The sequence below is a fragment of the Podarcis erhardii genome, assembly GCF_964252035.2.
Source record: "Podarcis erhardii genome assembly, chromosome: 5".
Classification (NCBI taxonomy): domain Eukaryota; kingdom Metazoa; phylum Chordata; class Lepidosauria; order Squamata; family Lacertidae; genus Podarcis; species Podarcis erhardii.
In genome coordinates, this window is record NC_138509.1 from 40,426,752 (window position 1) to 40,445,899 (window position 19,148).

The 19,148-nt window shown below is 40.4% G+C and overlaps 1 protein-coding gene across 18 annotated transcripts in view; it reads right to left on the reverse strand.

Annotated features, from left to right (window-relative positions):
* Nucleotides 1–19,148, reverse strand: part of JAKMIP3 (Janus kinase and microtubule interacting protein 3) — a 115,661-nt gene that overhangs the window by 30,160 nt on the left and 66,353 nt on the right. For 5 of the 18 annotated variants that reach the window (XM_081863186.1, XM_081863190.1, XM_081863201.1 and 2 more), the window contains 15 exons: nt 17,519–17,638; nt 14,960–15,106; nt 14,258–14,389; nt 13,792–13,827; nt 12,959–13,018; nt 11,919–12,047; nt 10,866–10,994; nt 8,090–8,173; nt 7,002–7,064; nt 6,663–6,761; nt 3,831–3,929; nt 3,668–3,727; nt 1,869–1,934; nt 283–351; nt 113–190 (listed from right to left, as the gene is read on the reverse strand). In XM_081863186.1, coding sequence (XP_081719312.1) covers nt 113–190; nt 283–351; nt 1,869–1,934; nt 3,668–3,727; nt 3,831–3,929; nt 6,663–6,761; nt 7,002–7,064; nt 8,090–8,173; nt 10,866–10,994; nt 11,919–12,047; nt 12,959–13,018; nt 13,792–13,827; nt 14,258–14,389; nt 14,960–15,106; nt 17,519–17,638 — 1,371 coding nt within the window. The remainder of the gene's footprint in view (nt 1–112; nt 191–282; nt 352–1,868; nt 1,935–3,667; nt 3,728–3,830; nt 3,930–6,662; nt 6,762–7,001; nt 7,065–8,089; nt 8,174–10,865; nt 10,995–11,918; nt 12,048–12,958; nt 13,019–13,791; nt 13,828–14,257; nt 14,390–14,959; nt 15,107–17,518; nt 17,639–19,148) is intronic. The other 13 variants (XM_081863187.1, XM_081863191.1, XM_081863195.1 and 10 more) reach the window with 6 other exon arrangements.

A 19,148-nucleotide genomic window follows, 5' to 3' on the forward strand; every position in this document is an offset into this window, starting at 1 on the left:
TAACATCTGTTCTTCAACTCTCAATTTTAACCAAAAGGCTTCTATCAGCCGATGGAATATGGAATGGTCACTCTCATTCAGGTTGTTTGAATCTTCCAAGAATTCAACTTACCTTATGTGCTTGGTCTAAGGACTGCTTCCTGTAATCAAGTTCATCATCCAAATATCCTTTTTGTTTACTAAATAGTTCCTAAAGATGGAAAGAGATTCCAGTTATACTGGCATTTTTCTATGTGCTGTGTGGGGTTAGTTTTAAATTTTTTGTATAAGTTCTTGTATTACCTTTTCATTTTCTAGATCTATCATCTTCTGCTGTAGAGCTGATTCTGTTACTTCTATCTGCTGCAGCCACTACACAGACATGATGAGAAAAAAATCCAAGTCAGATATGCAGATTTGACAAATGAGTAGTTGTCAGAAGTTCTCTTTTATTATTGCTCTCATATTACTGATCAATTAGACACAAAACAAAGATGTTCCAGTATATTGCTAGCTTATAAACCACAAACAAAAAACAACAAAATGATCAACTAGTTCCTTGAGCATGGCAATGATTACCAAGAATGCAATGAGGATATTCTGAGTATTGCATTTGCTGTTGAACAGAAGTGTGGAACCTCAGATTGTCCGGGTGAGCATGTGGCCATTGTTCTGAAAAAAGATCCCTACCCCCTGTTTTGACCGTGCTTAAGACTGCTGCCCATAGGGTATTATGAACAGCAAAATTGAAGTGCTGAGTTATGACAGCTATGTAGTCAAAATGGGGCTACCAAGGACAAAAGAGAGCTATCAGCATGCTTTGGAGAACATGAAATCAACTCACAAGAACTGAGCATGCTCATGGCCAAAGAATGCTGAATATCTGTAAGGTAGGGGAACAGAATTTGGAGGGGTGTGTGTGAATGCAATGGAGTGCTCTGAAAGCTGGCGCAATGAACAGGAGTACTTCACACTGTGCCCGTTTGTTACAGATCCCACTTGTATCAATTCAACCGTCATAGACATTTCTAAGGAATAGCATTCAAATGGAAATGGCCCTTTATGACATCACCTACCATGTTAACCAATTCACAAGGTATTCTTTGGCTTACTGTTGCCTTAAGCATGCAGGTGCCAGTTGCAATGGCCGCACTGAAGGCATCGTCTCAGCACCATCTGCGTCTGACTGTTAACCAGAAGGTAATTCGGGCCCACCCAGGGACAGCTGTGGGCAGGATTCCTGGCTTGCCAGGGGTAGGGCTAGAGGACCCGCAAGATCCCTTCCAACTCTACAATTTGATGATTCTCTGTAGCTCTTCCTTGAGAACAAGAGTGTCCCAATATATGTGCTACACATTGTAGTGCTAGTATAAAAATGCCTTGCCTTGAGGCAAGAAATGGCCTTCGGATGCACTATTCTACATGTTCTGGTGGTGGCATGGGGAAGAGAAATGCATGGGGGCCATTTCAATCAGCATCTACTAAGTAATGTGTAGTCCAGGAGTGCTTCCTTAATTTTCAAATGAATTGTTGACATACTGCATATTGGGCATTGGTACCAGGGTTGTTGTTGTTTGTTTTTGTTTTTTTACTTATTTGATCTTCCCCAGAAAGGGTAAATCTGAATTAAAGGGGTGGGGGCATGAACAAAGCTAGCATTTTTAGGCCAATAACATTGTGGGTGCTGCAAAAAACCTGCATGAAAATAAACAATAAACACCTGTATGGAAGCATTCCTCATCTTAGAAACAGCTTTGAATGCAGGGTGGACAATGAGTGGAAAAATACCAGCCCTACCACTATACTGCCACTGGTCATGACTGTGCTATACCAGAGAAAGCGCTCACTGAATACCTCTCAGAATGGGATGGGGGAACCATGTTCATTACCTTTTCGGCCAGTGTCAAAACTGTCCGCGCTTGTATAACAACTACTTGCTCGTCATTCGTTAGGTTCTGCAGCAAGAACAAAACAGAATTGTCATCATTCATCTTGTTGCCATAGCCAAATTATGTCAGGAGAGCAGAGCAGCTCTCGGCATAGTGGCATCACATTGCACGCTGTGTTTTCCTAGATCAAGAAGGGAGAACCTGTTGTCAGACTCAATTCCTACTAGCCCCAGCCAGGAAGGACAAGGAACAGGGATGAGATGGGAGTTGAGTCCCATGACACCTGGAGGGCCACAGGTCCTCCTTCTCTGACATAGATATTATGGAGCAAAAGGAAAAAGACTTCTGGAGATACAGCAGCTCCATGCCTCACATGACCTAGCCCTGCTTCCCAAAGAGCACCTCCTTTTTTGCACACAGGTAGGTTCTACATATGGGACACGGGTGGCGCTGTGGGTTAAACCACAGAGCCTAGGACTTGCTGATCAGAAGGTCGGCAGTTCGAATCCCCGCGACGGGGTGAGCTCCCGTTGCTTGGTCCCTGCTCCTGCCAACCTAGCAGTTTGAAAGCACGTCAAATTGCAAGTAGATAAATAGGTACTGCTCTGGCGGGAAGGTAAACGGTGTTTCCATGCGCTGCTCTGGTTCGCCAGAAGCAGCTTAGTCAGGCTGGCCATATGACCCAGAAGCTGTACGCCGGCTCCCTTGGCCAATAAAGCGAGATGAGCAATGCAACCCCAGAGTCAGTCACCACTGGACCTAATGGTCAGGGGTCCCCTTACCTTTACCCTTTAGGTTCTACATATAGCCAAAGTCTTCTACACAGCTCCTTTAGAGAAATAGTAAGTATACTATACAGAAAAGAATTGCAACTCAGATCTACAAGCGTGATGTACAGAAGAAGCCAGCAGTAGTGGGTGGTGTTGTGCAGCTGCTCCCACTTTCAGGAATGGCACGAGGGCAGGGCAGAGTAGGAGAAGGGCTGGCAGCATGCAGTTGTGCTGGTGGAGCCAGTCCAGCATTTTCGCACTGGTGTGCCCACACAGCCCCAAGCTTACCACTGCCTTGCCCCCGCCCCCAGTAAGTAGCAGCAATGCTGCTGTAGGTGGAGTGGCCCTTCCCCATGGCACCAGCATCTCCTGAAATAGTCAGCAAAATGACAAAGATGCAAATGCCAGCACTTTTAAATCCCACTGATTTCAATGGGAGTGGTGAAATCAGCCAGGCTCCATCTTTGTGCGGATCATCAAATAAACCAACAAGCAGTTCGGCAGAATTCACTTGTAACTTACACGGGGTCAGTAGTAAACTAAAGAGTTTGACCCAGGAAATAAGAATTTATGTAGCACAATTTTGTACCATTTTTTAAAGAAATAATTTAAATTTAGTTCACCTTAGGCTCTATCTTGAATCTATTCTATTTGACAGAGCTAAATTCTCAAAATTATTAAAATACTTGTCAAAAGAAGCAAAAAACAAAGACCAGGAAAGCGTTAGAGGGAAATAGAAAGAGCGTGCCCACTCATGAATTGATTTTGCTTTTTTAAAGAAAAGTAGCGTAAAATTAAATAGCCAACATTAAGGTGGTGTGGAAAAAACCACAAAGGACCTTATTGGCATATAATAGCAAAGGGCATGCAAATATTGGCCTGTATTGACTTGTCCCAAACAAAATGTAAGAAAAGCATTTTTTAAAAAATGGATGCTAATTAAAAGATGCTTGAGGTTATTTAATGCTATCTGGACAAAAGGACAAAACATACTAGTAGGAACATGCACAATTTATTAAATGAACATACACTTACGGCGTTATCCCCTAAAATGTCCAATTTTTTCATCAACTCTGCTACTAGTATGTCCTAACAAGAGAGAGGTACACAAGGCACAGAATATCAGAAAAATTCACAATGCTTTGTTGAGATGAAGCAGTAACAAAGAAAAAAGAAAATAAGAATGACTTACTGTTACTCCTTCTGCCTCACAGTAGACCTGGAGGGGGCTTTTCCCTTCAGTAAAAGGAATGTGATGAAAATTGATAGCTGGAGATCTTCTCTCTCGCTCCTGTAATCAAACCAAAACTGTGTTGCTTTCTCATCAGCTTAATTAAGAATGAGCTTTCATGAACTTAAATATAAACCATATGTAAGCCAAATGTGTAAGAGAGTGACTGTCAATCATTTCGAATCTGCACAGAAGGAGAAGCATTGGCTGCTTTGAGATATATCTAAGGCGGGGTCAGCAAACCTTTTCAGCAAGAAACCACTTAGACCTTGTAGGGGGGCTGGACTATATTTTGAAAGAAAAAAAAATGAACAAATTCCTATGCCCCACAAATAACCCAGAGATGCATTTTAAATAAAAGGACACATTCTACTCATGCTCATTCCTGGACCGTCTGTGGGTTGGATTTAGAAGGCGATTTGGGCTGGATGCGGCCCCTGGGCCTTAGTTTGCCTACCCATGATCTAAGGGGTGTGATGCTGTGATGTAATAGTACAAATGTGGTGTATAAATGGTATGGGCAAAAAACGATTGCTCTTTGCAGAACCTTTAATCTAAGAAACTCCTCTGAGTTTCTGAAACTCGGGCATACAGCAAAAGTTGGATAGTGAGAATATGCAATGACAAATGGGAAAATCCAAGCATCTTATCCGTTGCATTTTCAGGAATAAAAAACCACAAATTTGAGTTTCTATATATATATTAATGGAAATTCCAAAACTCTTGACTTTTTGTCTCCAGTCATTATTTTGCAAAAATATTCTGGAAGTTGCCTGGTCCTCAGCTAACATATGTAGAGAAGCACCTTAGCTAATATGGGCTTAAGGAGTGTCTTGGTCACTCTGCTCTGTCGGAAGCGCACAAACAAATGGACTGTTCCTTACCAGTCATTCAGTACTGTGCATGCACAGCTGTGATGGGAAGCATACTAGAGAAATATGTGACATAAATTCAATTCTGGGCTGCTAGGGAGAGAAAAGACCTTTGGAAGTGGCACTATACCTGATGATATGATTTGTTTGTCAAGCCCAGTATTACCTACTCTGACTAGCAGTGCCTCTCCAGTATGGATGGCAGAGAAATTTGATTCACTATGTATTTAAAGCTGAATCTATCAAATTCACCCTTTTTTTAAATATGTGAAATGAAACACAGCTATCCTTCAAAAGTTGCCCCTATCTGAATTTTGCGATGCAAAAATTCCTCAACCAAACAAAATATTCACAAAAATGCATATACTAGGGGGTAAAGGAACGGTAAGCATAAAAATGATGATGTTAGGGGAAATTGCTAGCAAAAAAATGTAAACATTAGGTGAAATTTTATTCAGAGAAATTTTCACTAAAATGCTGCTGAATTTTCATAAAGTTTTAAAACAAACAAACCAGAAATGGCTGCAAAACATGGAAAACTGAATTTAAGATTGGGAAAATGAGAAATGGAAAGAATCAAAATTGGCAGATCCTTCCATCTCCCCTCAAGGGACCTAGACAAAAGTATTTTCCAAAAGCTGTTACTTGCTCTTTTGAACGGGAGATGCCCATAATTAAACCTTGGAACTTTTGTATGCAAAACATGCAGTCTTCTACCATTCAGTTCTCCTTCAAACTTTTTAATGTTATATTTTTTTCTCCTATTATAAAAGAAGAAGTATGATGTTTTTAATATCTTCCTACACTTTCTAATTAAGATAATGCAGGTGATTATTGCATCCTGTTGATGTGCGGAGTCAACAAAGCATCTGCATTGGGTTAATTTATTTAGTAAACATACAGATTCCTATATATAATATTTCTCAAAGTAGATTATAGTAAGGAGCCAGACTCTAAAACAACAAAGAGTCAAGGGCTGTTGTCAATGTACACCAACTCAATATACAGTGCAGATGATATTTAAAAACTAGCAAATAAAAACAATTTTAAATAGAACCCCCCCCAAAACCCAGACTATAAAATACTACAAATAATAACTGTATCATCCAGGACCAACAGTTAACGTGGCTTTGTTTCCTTGTCCATCTAACCTCCATTTCCCTTTGTCTGCTTATGCGCTCTTTATAACTGAACTATCACTATTTTTACCCACAGTTCTGAAGGTTTGAATGGTACGTTTCCACATCATAAGGCATTATTAAACAGGCTAAGATTTCAGCATGTAGGGCTAGAGAATGGTCAGCTTTGGCTGCAGGCACACCACACATTTAAAGCACATGCCTTCACCCCAAGAAACCTGGAAACTGTAGTTCACCCCTCACAAAGCTACAGTTCTCATCACTCTTAGAAAACTGCAGTTCCTATAATTATTTGGGGTGGGTGGGAAATGTCATGTCAATGTATATTGTGCACACAGCCTGGGTTTTGATTAAAAGGATCACTGCAGTAGCATCGTGTCACAACCAGGGGGTGTTCAGCTTGCATGTTGAGCAGACTCACAATATCATTCATGGCGCTGCATTACAGCAAGTCACTACTATTACATCTGCAGATGTAGCAAAGGGTGGTGCAGGACCAACCAAGGGAGAGCATGATGGAAGTGATGCTTGGCATGCGTTAGTTCCTTGTACATTATCTCCAAAGCTCTTCTGACACTGCCATGCTATCTGTAATATTTGCCACCAAGTTGTTAAAAGTGTGATTGCCACTGACTTGCAGCACAGATCTGTCACTCTTGCTTCATGAAAGAACTCACTGTAGATACACTGGTGTTGGTTGCCGATCGCTCAGTTTACAGCTATGCATACCCACCTCTCATCACGACAAAGCAAACTGGAAAGCCTCTGTGGCCCATACTCACTTCCAGTTCTAATATCCTAAATTCCAAGAGTTCGTTTTGATCTTTAGCATCCTGAACATCATGCTTTAACCGAGCCTCTTCTACCTCCATCTGTTTTATCTGGAAAAACAAAGGGATTACTCTTTATGATACTACATTCATAACGACAGATCTATTACGTACTTCATGAGAAAATACCATCTTTTCTTGTTGTAATGAAAACTAATACACACCTAGTCCATTAAACTCCCTTTTAGTTCACATATGATGCGAATGTTCTTTATTATTAATCTTTGATTACACTTTTGCATGTAAGTATTGGATTTTTAATTCTCTGAATAGAAGTGTCCAAAAATGTACCTTTTCTACAAGCTCTTGATTTCTTCGGTATAATGCTTGTTTTTCTTCAATCCACTTCATATCCTTGGGGGGGGGGACACGCATTAATATTACTGAAAAAAACACTGGCAACATTCAATTCCTAACACTGGCTTGGTTCATCCAATGGTTACCAAGATAGGAGAGGAGGAACTCACAGCTGCTTTGCTTGTCCCTGGGCCTCTTAGCTCAGCATGGTGCAGCAACCAAAGTTTTGTTTACCATGTCATCTTAACACGACTAAATTCTTTCCTCCTTAACCAGAAGCTGAAGCCAAAAACAAATCTTGGAGCTGAGAACCTTGGCTTAGCTGCTGCGCTAAGCTGAAAGGATTGAAGAAGAGCAAAGTGGCTTCAGTGCTCTCCCCAGGAGCCAGCACATTCATGTATACATGCTTACATGTGAACACAGCCATGGGCAGAAATCAATAGAAGGCATATGATTTCCCAGGAGAGAATTGTGAGCAGGACATTGGCTTCCTGACTGTGTTGAGTCAAGACACTTTTTAAATAGCACGTAGGCTGCCTCTCTTGAGAAGTGCAGTGGTGAAACGAACTATTTCTGGAGGGATTTATCATCCTTGTTTTTGGAGCCTTCCCTTAGATTAATTATATGCTCAAAACATAGGGAGAGGATCAGATGTGCCAAAAAGCCAGAATGAAGGATAGGGAAAGCCCCTGCAATGTATACTACCACAGTTAAGTAATAAACCTGCCAAAACCAGAGAATTGTGGACAGTCTGGTAGATTGGGACCTCAAACCTAGGTGCAAGAGATTAAATATTGAGCTGCCCTCAAAATATATAACCCAATCGAAGCCAGACTTGTAGAAGTAAATCTTGGAGTTAAGCTTATTCCAATAAATCAGCCCAAGAAAGGACCTAGAAGGTGCCTGGACTGTGGCTTGGAGGCCTTGAGAAAATCTGTCAGGACTGATTACAAGAACAATTTTCTCAAACTCTTAAAAGGAAAATGTTGAATGAAGAAGGCTGCAGGCCAAGGAATACATGAGGGTGGATGTATTTGCACATAGCTAAACATGTGATGCATTTGATATGATGCATCTATTACCTGTCCTTGCTCTGCAAGAGCCTTTTCTAGGTCATCTATCTGAGCCTGGGATCTGTGGATTTCTGCTTGAAGCTGCTCACGAGTCTGTAGGATGGGATTGAAGAAACGTCAAACTTTCTCTGATAGCTATCATGCCAAGGACAATGCAGTTCTACCCATCTGAATAGCCCAGTGTGACACTATAAACACCCAAATGCTGATTTATGAATTTGGACAATTTGAACTGCAATTTACAGATAGCTGGTTCACACATTATGAAAGCCAGTAATTTCCATCTTGGAACTGAGTCTACAAGCTGACCTCAGGGGCTGCAATAGCCAGCCTAATTTGGGTACTTTAGGGGTGTATTTCTTTCTAATTTCCCTTGTCTCAGCATCTCGTGCTATGTGTACCATCTTGCCTGAAAAAGTTCTGGTGAACTGGAAAACTTGCCACATTTTTTCAACTTTTTGGTTTGTCCTAAAGGTTTTGCCCAACAGTGGACTTTAAATAAAAACATACTTTTGAGGCGGGGATACTGATTTAAGAAGTGGTCTTGTGTTGGGCATGAAGTATTGGATATCCATGGTCAATTTCCCCCCAGACTAAATCATATTACAACTTTCAAGCTGATTTTCAAACAGTGTATTTCAATCACCTGTCTATGTTGTGTTCTATGCCTCCTGGGATGCCATTCATTCTCAATAAAAAGAAGTCTGGGCTAGGGTAGGAGGGAGCAACCCCACCCCCTAATTTTATATTAATAGGTGAGAATGTATACTGTTGTAGACATATGTATAAGACAGAGATGCAAAACCCTTTGACTTTCCGGGTGCTGTTGGACTCCAACTCCCAACTCCCAATGGTCTGGGATGATAGCAGCTGGAGTCTACCAACATCTGGAGGATCACAAGTTTCCCATCTGTGGTATAAGGTATCATTACTTGCAAGGTGAGCTCAAAGAAGGCAAAACACAATTTAAATATTCAGATTCTTGTAAGGAAATGCATCTCTTTTACAAGTGTAAACCTGTGAATACGTAATCTTAGTAAATGCTTGTGAGCATTTTATATTCAAGGATATTGCTAACAGATTTCCATAGTAATGGCATTCAATGTTTTTTTCATATATCATTTTTTTAAGCTGACGAGAAGCATGAAAATAAAAATGCGCTAGATGTGGTTTCTCAGCAATCTATTCCTTCAGCACAAGAGTGGACAATGTGACTGATCTGAGAGACCATAAAGTTGAGTTTTGTATTTGAGATGGTTTTGTAGGCACATTATGAATTCACAGCAGATCGGAGTCACATTAAACAACTTTCTGCCTAGAAAAACCTCCCCCAAAATAATTTATCACTGATAACTAAAAGAAGGGAGTGGGGTAAAGTTGAAGAATGAAAATGAGGAGCACATTTAAACTCATTTTAAGCTGTTTCTCAACTTTCTGCACTTCAGCTTTCTACCTAGACATCATTTCACCCTGTCACTATATGGCTTCTACCTTTAGTTTGGATGGTTGTCCCCCTTAATATGGGTACTTCTCCCTTGTAGTTCCCAAATGTTCCTACTATGCTAGTTAAGACCACTAACCTGAAAACAGGGTCTGCCTTAAGTTTTTTAAGGTGCCAATTTATCTCAAGTTAATCAGGACTCACTCTCATTGAAAGAAATGCAACTTAACAGCACAATGAATTAGGCAAGTCCCACTGCATTTGGTGTTCTACATCATGAGGGGAACCTACCCAACTGCAGCAGGGTCCACACTGTAGATTGTCACCATCCTGTTCATGGAGGGTGCAAGAGGGTGGACCTATTGCACTCAGCCCTGCTCTCCCTTCTCACATATAGGCTCAACTCAGAAGAGGAACACCTTTATAAGGTTTAAGTCCCACTGAAAGTAGTGGATCATTGCATTCAGTGGGGCTTATTTCTATGCAGATATGCATAGGGGCAACACAAGCACATTCATCCCTTCTCTCTCTGCTCACATGTTGATTTAATCCAGAAAAAGAGCATCTGAACATGACTATAGTCATGGCTGGTCTTGATGGATTGTAATTCTAGATCAGGGTGGTTGGACTGCAACTCCCATCATCTTTGAGCACTGGCTATACTAACTGGGACTCATGGGAGTTGGGGTCCACCACAGGTTCCCCTTCCCTGTTTTGGACAGTTTATGGATACCTAGTGAATAATAATAACCTACCACAAATAATACTTTATGAAGCTAAGGCTCCTTTCCGTTGCTACATTAGTGATATGGTTGCTGCTGTAGGGTATTTCCCTCCCTGTGCTGTTCCAGTAATAGTCTGAAGTCTTGTAGGGCGAGTTGACAACTGAATTCCTTCCCATAACAGCATCGCCTTCCCATAAATTATCATTATTATTCTTCAGAAATGGATGAAATGCTGATATGCAGAGAGGAACAGCACCATGGACACCTCCCATATGACTTTGGACATTACTTGAGTGAAAGGAACTGCTCTGCAGTGGTCCCCACCGTGATAAGGTAACATTAAAATATACGTGTCATCTATACTCTGTTTCAGAGTCTTTGCTCAGGTAAGCAATCATAAATTGTCTTAACCTAAAGCAGGAATGGGAAACCTGTGGGGCTGATGGCAGTTCAAGTCCAACAAGTGTCTGGAGGGATGCATTTCTCCACCTCTGACCTATAGGATATCCATTATTTCTCACCCAGAAAGGATCTAGTACCTCTGTTATAAGGGTTAGACTAGCAGAAAATATTATATAGTTATAAGCCTTTATTTTCATGTAATATAAGCCATTTAGACCTTAACTTCTCGTTCTGCATCCAACGTTCCTCCAACCTGCTCTTGCAGCAGAGCATATGCCCTCTGTAAGGCCTGGTATTCCATTGTCAGCTGCCGGAATCTCAGTTCTGTTTCTTCTTTTGCCATGCCCTAAAGCACAGCAACAATAATAAAAAAGGAAATGTCAGATTGAACTATGAATATAATTCTCCTGAGAAAGAAAACCAATGGAATTCATAAACGGCCTTTACGGACGGTAAACTCTCCTCTAGGATAGAACATTTTGACAAGATTTACACAAAACTATTCTACATTTCTTATGGGCTTAACCATTTGAGTTTGTGCAATATCTATGCTGCTATCAAATCCATGTGAACAAACCAAGGAAACATAACCATAAGAAAGTGTCCTGTAGCATCTTAAAAGACTAATGAACTGATTATGGCATAACCATTTTTGAGCTAGCGTCCAGTACATGTGATGCAAATCAACCCTTTCACCAAATATAAGGGAATAAAAGATTCCATGTTCTCATTCCAGATTTTTCCCCAGGATAAAGAGGACCTCTATTAGTAGTAAAAAGCTACAGTATTATTAGTGATTAACTTAGGTCCAGCAACATCACTTGGTCTATTCTCTGAGTATAATGTAGTTGGATACAAGCTAGTAGTAAAGGTAAAGGGACCCCTGACCATTAGGTCCAGTCGTGGCCGACTCTGGGGTTGCAGCGCTCATCTCGCTTTATTGGCCAAGGGAGTCGGCGTACAGCTTCTGGGTCATGTGGCCATCATGACTAAGCAGTTTCTGGCGAACCAGAGCAGCACACAGAAACACTGTTTACCTTCCCGCCAGAGTGGTACCTATTTATCTACTTGCACTTTGACGTGCTCTCGAACTGCTAGATTGGCAGGAGCAGGGACAGAGCAATGGGAGCTCACCCCATTGCGGGGATTAGAACCGTCGACCTTCTGATCGGCAAGCCCTAGGCTCTGTGGTTTAACCCACAGCACCACCCGCGTCCCTCCAAGCTAGTAGTAGCAGTACCCAAACCACTGGACGATGTGTGACAATTACCTCTTCCAAGTCATCATCCGGTGTGCAGGGTGTTTGATCTGTTCGGTCAGTTTGATATGAGATAGAAGAGCCATCAGACTCAAGGGAAGCTTCTTCATCATACCCGAAAAATGTCTCCACCACTGGCTTCTGACCAAATGACAATGTGTAAGTGCAGGCCACTGAACAATACAAACATATCTTTCCATATTAAATCAAGCAAATCTTACAATACAAGATAACTAAACTTCCTTCCTATATGAATTCTGACGTGAAGAATTACTGTTAGAATAATATGAGCAAATATCATCTCTTTTTCATTTTCTTGATATATAGTAATTTATGAGAAGCTCCTCCAGGAGAATGGTGCATCACAGTAAACACTTATTACCCATCAAGTAGCATCTATGGGCTGTATCCAATGAAGGCATCTCATTAGTGCAAGGATGTCCTCCTGCATGATGGGAAGTCCCCTCCCTCTCTTCTCCTCTCCCTGCACCCCTCCATCTGCTCTGAAGAGTTGGGGAAACTCCCATAACAGATTTAGGGGGGCCCTGAGGCACAAGCAGGAAGAGAAGAGGGAGAGGAAGTATTGTAGTGCAGCTGAAAGTCCTTGCACTAACAGGAAAATTTCACTGGATACATTTTTTGATCATCAACAAAGGCTGTAAAAACCTTGCATAAATTAAATACACCACCATAACTCATTGGAATAATCTTCATCTTTGATCTGTATAAGGGGGCGGGGGGACTGGCAATGTCCTATCAGCTATGGGCATTCTAACTGCAGAGAGGGGACAGGTCAGTCCTTTGTCCTGTTGACAAAGTCAGTGGCTGTGAGGGAAATGAGCCTATTTGAAAAAGGCAGAGGCAAGGAAGCAGAGGGATGACAAGAAAGGGAGCCCAATAGGCAGAACAGCTAAAAGAAGAGGTCTGAATAGGCAGTGAGCTAAAAGGGATTATAATAGCCGATGGTCACAGTTGGCTTACTCCATAAAGGCTCTTTAAATATCATTATATATGTATTGAAATAATACATGGTTTCCCACTTAGTCTCTTACCTTGGGAAATTTTGCAAATTTCTTCCTTTGTTTCCTATACCTTAGAAGCTTATCCCGCTCCTGCAAGCAGAAGCAAAATGCATGTGTTAGAGATCCACAAACTGGGATTGAATACAATTCATCTAAGAAATTGTCAGTCTCTTATACCGTTATATTTATGGAAAGTGTGAAATTGGAATAGAACAGGGCATTTAAATTGCACAGATAATCTGTGAGGCAAATCAGAATACAAATCAAAGGACAGTGATAATAATAAAAATATGATTTGTGAACTTTAAGAAGCATAGCTTCACTTTCAAGCATCTGATCTGACGACAAAATTCTTTGGCTGGTATCTGTGATGAAATAACCTTGCACTAAAACTAGTCCCTGAAATATATATATATATATATATATAAAAACATAATTTGGAAAGATATAATATATATATATATATATTTAAGTGCCGACCATTTTAGGTGCATCCAATTGATGCTTAATCTCCAGAATGGGGGAGGAATAGGGGCAGGGAGAAAAGAGGGCAGGGAAGGGCAGGTGGAATGGGGCAGGATGGGGTGGGGTCTGCTTATATGCACCCAGCGAATATGCATGGGGGCCAGGAACAAAACCCTCATGCGAAATGGTCACTGCCTGTGTGTACACACACACACACACACACACACACACACAGAGAGAGAGAGAGAGAGAGAGAGAGAGAGAGAGAGAGAGACTAACCAGAATCTCTTTTATATTAACGTATGAAGCCATTAAACATGACAATCTCACTGTACAATTCAATGGAGAGTTCACATAAGCACACATGAAAAGCAAAATGAAATCCATATGCTACTTACTATTACGCTCTTCACATAGCCAGCAGTTTCTAGTGTCTAGTTTAAAAGAATTAGGAAAACTTGTTATATGAAAGGACACTTGTCTCATTTTCTCTAGCAAAATATCGCAATACTTTTTGTTTTAAACTTGTCCAATCAGCTCTATATATTACATAATAATAAGTGTATGCTTCTTATTCAAGAGTCATTATGAGGTACTGGTTAGACTAGAGGGTCAACCCCTGGGAGACCAAGGCTAAATTCCTCACCTGGCCATGAAACTCACTGGGTGACCTTGGGCCTGTCTCTGCCCAGAGACATCTAAGAGGCCACAGGTTTCACCCCTCACCCCTTTCATATTTCTAAGTGATGACTTCTCGGTTCCCCACACAAGTCCCAGGGGTTGTCCCCATAGAGTGAAGCTAGGTCTACGCAGTGCCAGGCCACATGGCAATTACAGAAGGATTGCAGTGAAGTCTTCCTTTACCTTTGAAAGTTCATCTATGATATTTTGCTGCTCTATGATTTGCAACCTCAGAAATTCGACTTCTCTTTCATCTTGACTCTGATCAAGGTCGTTTAAAGAGCTTGGTCTCCTTATTGTTCTCACCCTTTGTCTCTAAAGAAACAGAACAAATGTTGAGCAACTGATGAGAATGGCTTTTCAACAAACATCATAGAACCCTTCCTCATTATGCAAGACACTGTCACTCAAAGTTTTCCAAGAAACCCCCCCCCCCCTATTTTTAAATAGTAATATATACCACTGGATCAACAACAATTTGTTTCGGTGTTTTCATAAAATGGCACAACATATTCTTTTTAAAATCACATTAAAAACATAATTTTGAAACAGTAAACATAATAAAATTATTATCTAAATATAGAGAAAGTCAAAAGATATAATCACATCCTTTCCCAGCATTTATTATATTTTTCAATATAACAGTGGGTGAATATGCAAAATGATGTGAGTCTTTGACATTTTGCATATATGCATGAAGTTGTGTGCATTTTTTTCCATTTTATATACCTCATTTATAAGCTGTCCATCATATTGCAATCCCAAGGTGGGTTCAATGAAATGTGTAAAATAGAATACAATAAGTACAAGAAAATGCTAATATAATAAAATTAAATACTGTAAAACATGGGATTCCTGGGAGAATACATGATGTAAATATCTCACCATTTCTAAATTTTCTTGTGTGACAAATTTTAGCTTATTTTCCATACGACGTAAGGCATGAGACAAATCCTCATTTTTCCTACTTAGGCGTTTATTTTTGTCTAGCAGTGGTTTATACTGGCTCTCAGCTTCTCTCAGACGCTTCAGCTGAAAAGTGGGGGGGAGGATTACACAGGTGTCAGAAATCTGCACAATGTTGATGGTATAAATATAAAAGAAATATGGTACACGTTGGGTGGAATGCTCCACTTATTCAAAAATTCTAATCGGAAAGATTGGAACAAATATTGGTTTTCTTACATTTAATTTCTTCTATCATAGAACCTAAGGTATCTTGCATGGCACCAAGGTGGTCATCAATCCAGGCACCGACCACATTCACACCTGTTTGGCTTCAGTTAGGCAGTGGCCTCACATGTGAACCTGAAAAGTCTTAGGTGTAGAAGTCCAATTTGATCCTATTAGAATTCCATATATGGAAGGAATTGGCTCAGATTCAGGTAATGGTTTGTGGTACTGTCTATTGATGGAAGCAAAGTTTAATATTGTGTGGAAAGTCAAAGTGCCAAAAGGGCACTGGCAAAATTTAAAACAAAGACATTTTGCACAAATACCAATATGTTTAAAAATAATATAGATATTTCTTATGTCTCCTGGCTTGAAGAGCAGGGAGCAGGGCTCTTTCGCAGTATACTTGGAGAAAGAATGACACATGTCCTCAACTTTTGCTCTTAAGGGAAAGCCATGTGGAATGGCAACCAATACCATCCCATTTGAAGATATGCTTGCATTGTTTTATGAATGAAACATATGATGGAGATTATATACCTGCAAGCCTGGGATACTATTAAGGGAATGGAAAAGAAGCCAAGTGGCTGTACTTCCAGTGCTCACAACTGCCTCATCAAATATGCAAGCCCCAGATTATATTGTAGAACTGCTGCTCTAATGTCCTCTATAAATTTCATCTATATGGATTTTTCCAACATGCCATCATGCTTTATTGCAGCAGCTCAGTGAAATATAGGGTTTGCCACAGTAAATGTCATTAACTAGCCTTTAAATAGGATTGCATAGAGATGGGGTAGCACTCTGAAGAACTAAAAGCAGGAGGGGAAAATTCCAGAAGTTTAACTCGGCGGACTTCATCAGAATTATACTGAGAACTTGAGCCTACAGCAAAGTGAGGGCCATAGCTCAATGGTAGAGCACTCTTTTTGCATTCAAAAATTCCACATTCAGTCATTGGCAAGGGTCAAGGAGCAGGTGATGGGATGGGTCTTGGTCTGAGTCCATGAAGAAGCACTGTCAGCAAGAGTAGACAATAATAGATTAGAATTCATGCATCCCCAACCTTAGCCCTCCAGATGCTTTGGGACTACAACTCCCATCACCCCTAGCTAACAGGACCAGTGGTCAGGGATGATGGGAATTGTAGTCCCAAAACATCTGGAGGGCCAAGTTTAGGGGTGCCTGGACTAGATGGACAAACAGTCTGACCTGATGCATGGGAACTTCCTATGTTCCACTTTTCACTTCCAATTACACTGAAATGTATGGCAGGGATGGCGGACTCTCCAGATCTTGTTGGACTACAACTTCCGTCACCCTAGCCCATTGGCTGTGCTGTCTGGGAATGATGGGAGCTTGAAGCCTGACAACATCTGGTAGGCCCCAAGTTCCACACATTGTAATCTAAGTGCTTTATCTTTGACTGGTGCCTAATTTTTTTTATTGAAAAGGTCAGTGCTCTAAATGCTTATAAAAGCTAAAGAAACTGAGAGGAAAGAAAAGAATGCTTCTTTGTGGCCACTTCAAGAAAGAGCGAAAATTCCTTCCTGTGGCAAAAAGAGAGAGGTTACCAATGGGCCTTCAGCGAATTTGAAACTGCCTTAGAAAACGGGCTTGTTCTAGCCATCTATCAAAAGTGTTCTGAGCTTTCTTTGGGTTAGCCTCAATGTATCTTATTCATTCAAACTTCAGCTGATGGTATACTGTAGATAGGTTCCTAATCCCACATGCAATTATGACGTTTCACGTTAGAAAAACATCTTCTTTGGAGAAAGGCAATTTTTGCTAAGATGTGTGTCAGATTCTTGCCTCTTTCTATAGCTGAAGGGGACTGAATGGTTGCTTTCTGAAATGAGTTGAGTAAATTGATGAACTCATTGATGACTATAAAGTCATCAACATTTATTTTCCAAGTTATGTCCATATATTATATTCTCTATATCTGAGCGTATATCCTATTTCTTAAGTTGCTTCAACCTCTTGCTATCAGTGCTCTCACAAAAAATAGTCAAGTCTCTTGAGTGAAACAGAAACTTAACCGACCTAGGTATAAAGAGGTTGGATGGTAGGAACAGGGTTGAATCCAGCATAAAACCTGACCAGCCTTGTTTTATTAAAAAGAGTGCCACCCCTCTGCCCCCCCCCCAAAAACCAAACTCAGACCCAGAATCTTGTAGTGCTGAGTACAAGAGGCATATAGATGGAGTGGATCTGCCCTACATAATCCAGTCATAATTTATTTTATGAAAAATAAAAGTGATTTCTTACAAGCTCATTTCGTTCCTCTGACAGTAATGCATTCCGATCTTCCAGTTTCCTGATGATTGCACTTAATTCAGCTATTTTAAGTTGGAAGCGCCGGGCGTCCCTCTCATCCAACTGCTGTTCCTAAAACAAAAAACAACTGCAAATAACTGTTCATAGAGGAAATGTATATATTTTAGAGCTCTTTACAGACCCCATCTTCTTCCCTTGTTGAATCCATCCATTCCTGACTAATTATATATAATCAATAGTGTAATCTATGCCTTAATACTGAAAGATGAGACCAACAGATATCAAAGAAAGGATGTATGTAAGAGAGGAAGCAAATGCAAAAGAAAAAGAAAATGAAAAAGGGATGCATATGTAGATAATAAGTCACACACATCATACTGGGAATTGTGAAAGAAAACATTGGGAATTATGGCAATGTTTCCTGTATTTGCCACTGTTGAATTGAGTGCCTTAAAACAGCTGAGCCGCCTAGAACTTATTTATGGTAATGTGAGGTATATAGATGCTGAAATATAAAATGTAACTGGTACGTGCAATTCTAGCATTGCATAATTCCTTTCCCATGGAGCGGTGAATCTAACAGAGCATCTAAATGGGTCACTTTAAAAATCAGAGGATTGTGTTTTAAAATCAATCCACACGTGAAAATGTTTAACCCAAATAGAGAATGAATACAGATATAAGAGTAGGCATCATTGCTTTTTTTAAAAAAGAGTGAAATAATTATCTCATTATATTAACATTTCTTCATTTGTTCTTGATCTATTTTGATTCATTTGGAACCACGTATGTTAAGAGCTTTGATTCAAGCAAACCAATGGTTATATTTGGCTTGAATGACACTCAATCGTGCTAGGATTCTTCATTCAACAGGTGCAGGAGAGGCTTGGAACAAAGGACAGAAAAGATTTTGTGCTCATGTGTATATATATATATATCTACATTTCAAATTAAGAAGCACTACAAAAGAAATCTTGATGAGGATCAACAATGAAAAGAAGTTCAACAAATGTCACGGGGGGGGGGGAATCTCTGTTATTAGCAAATTAATACAAAAGCTGGAGAAGTGGCAAAGGTACATAAGAAGCCAGCATAAAAATTTAATGGGTTTAGATTTAATGGAAGGAGAGACTGCAAACAGCATGGAAGAAACAGCAAAGAGCATTGGCTAAAGGTTAAGAGCTTTGTGATTATGAGCAACCTCAGTGATATCAGTAATGAAGCCTAAGAATGTTCTCTACAAATGGGCAGGTTACTTCTGTTTCCCCCCCGCTAGTCAATTCAGTTTTGTGGTTGCTTGCGACAATGCTGGTAAGTAGCCCTCAAAATTAGCGCACACCCATTAATCAGTTTAGTTATGCATTTGCATTGTAAGTCTCGGACAAACCATTTCATGCTGTCAAACTAAGGCAAAATGTCAAGGTAAGCTGTGTGTTGTTGTTGTTGTTTTAATTCTTTTTACCTGCTGGCAAATTAAAACAAACAAAAAACCATGCTGTCACATGTCAAAATAAGGTTTGAAATCCTGCTGGCGCTCTCTCCCTAGAGCAGGAGTGGGGAACCGGTGTCCTTCCCGAGGCTGCTGAACTCACAGCACCCAGCATCCCCGACCATTGGGCAT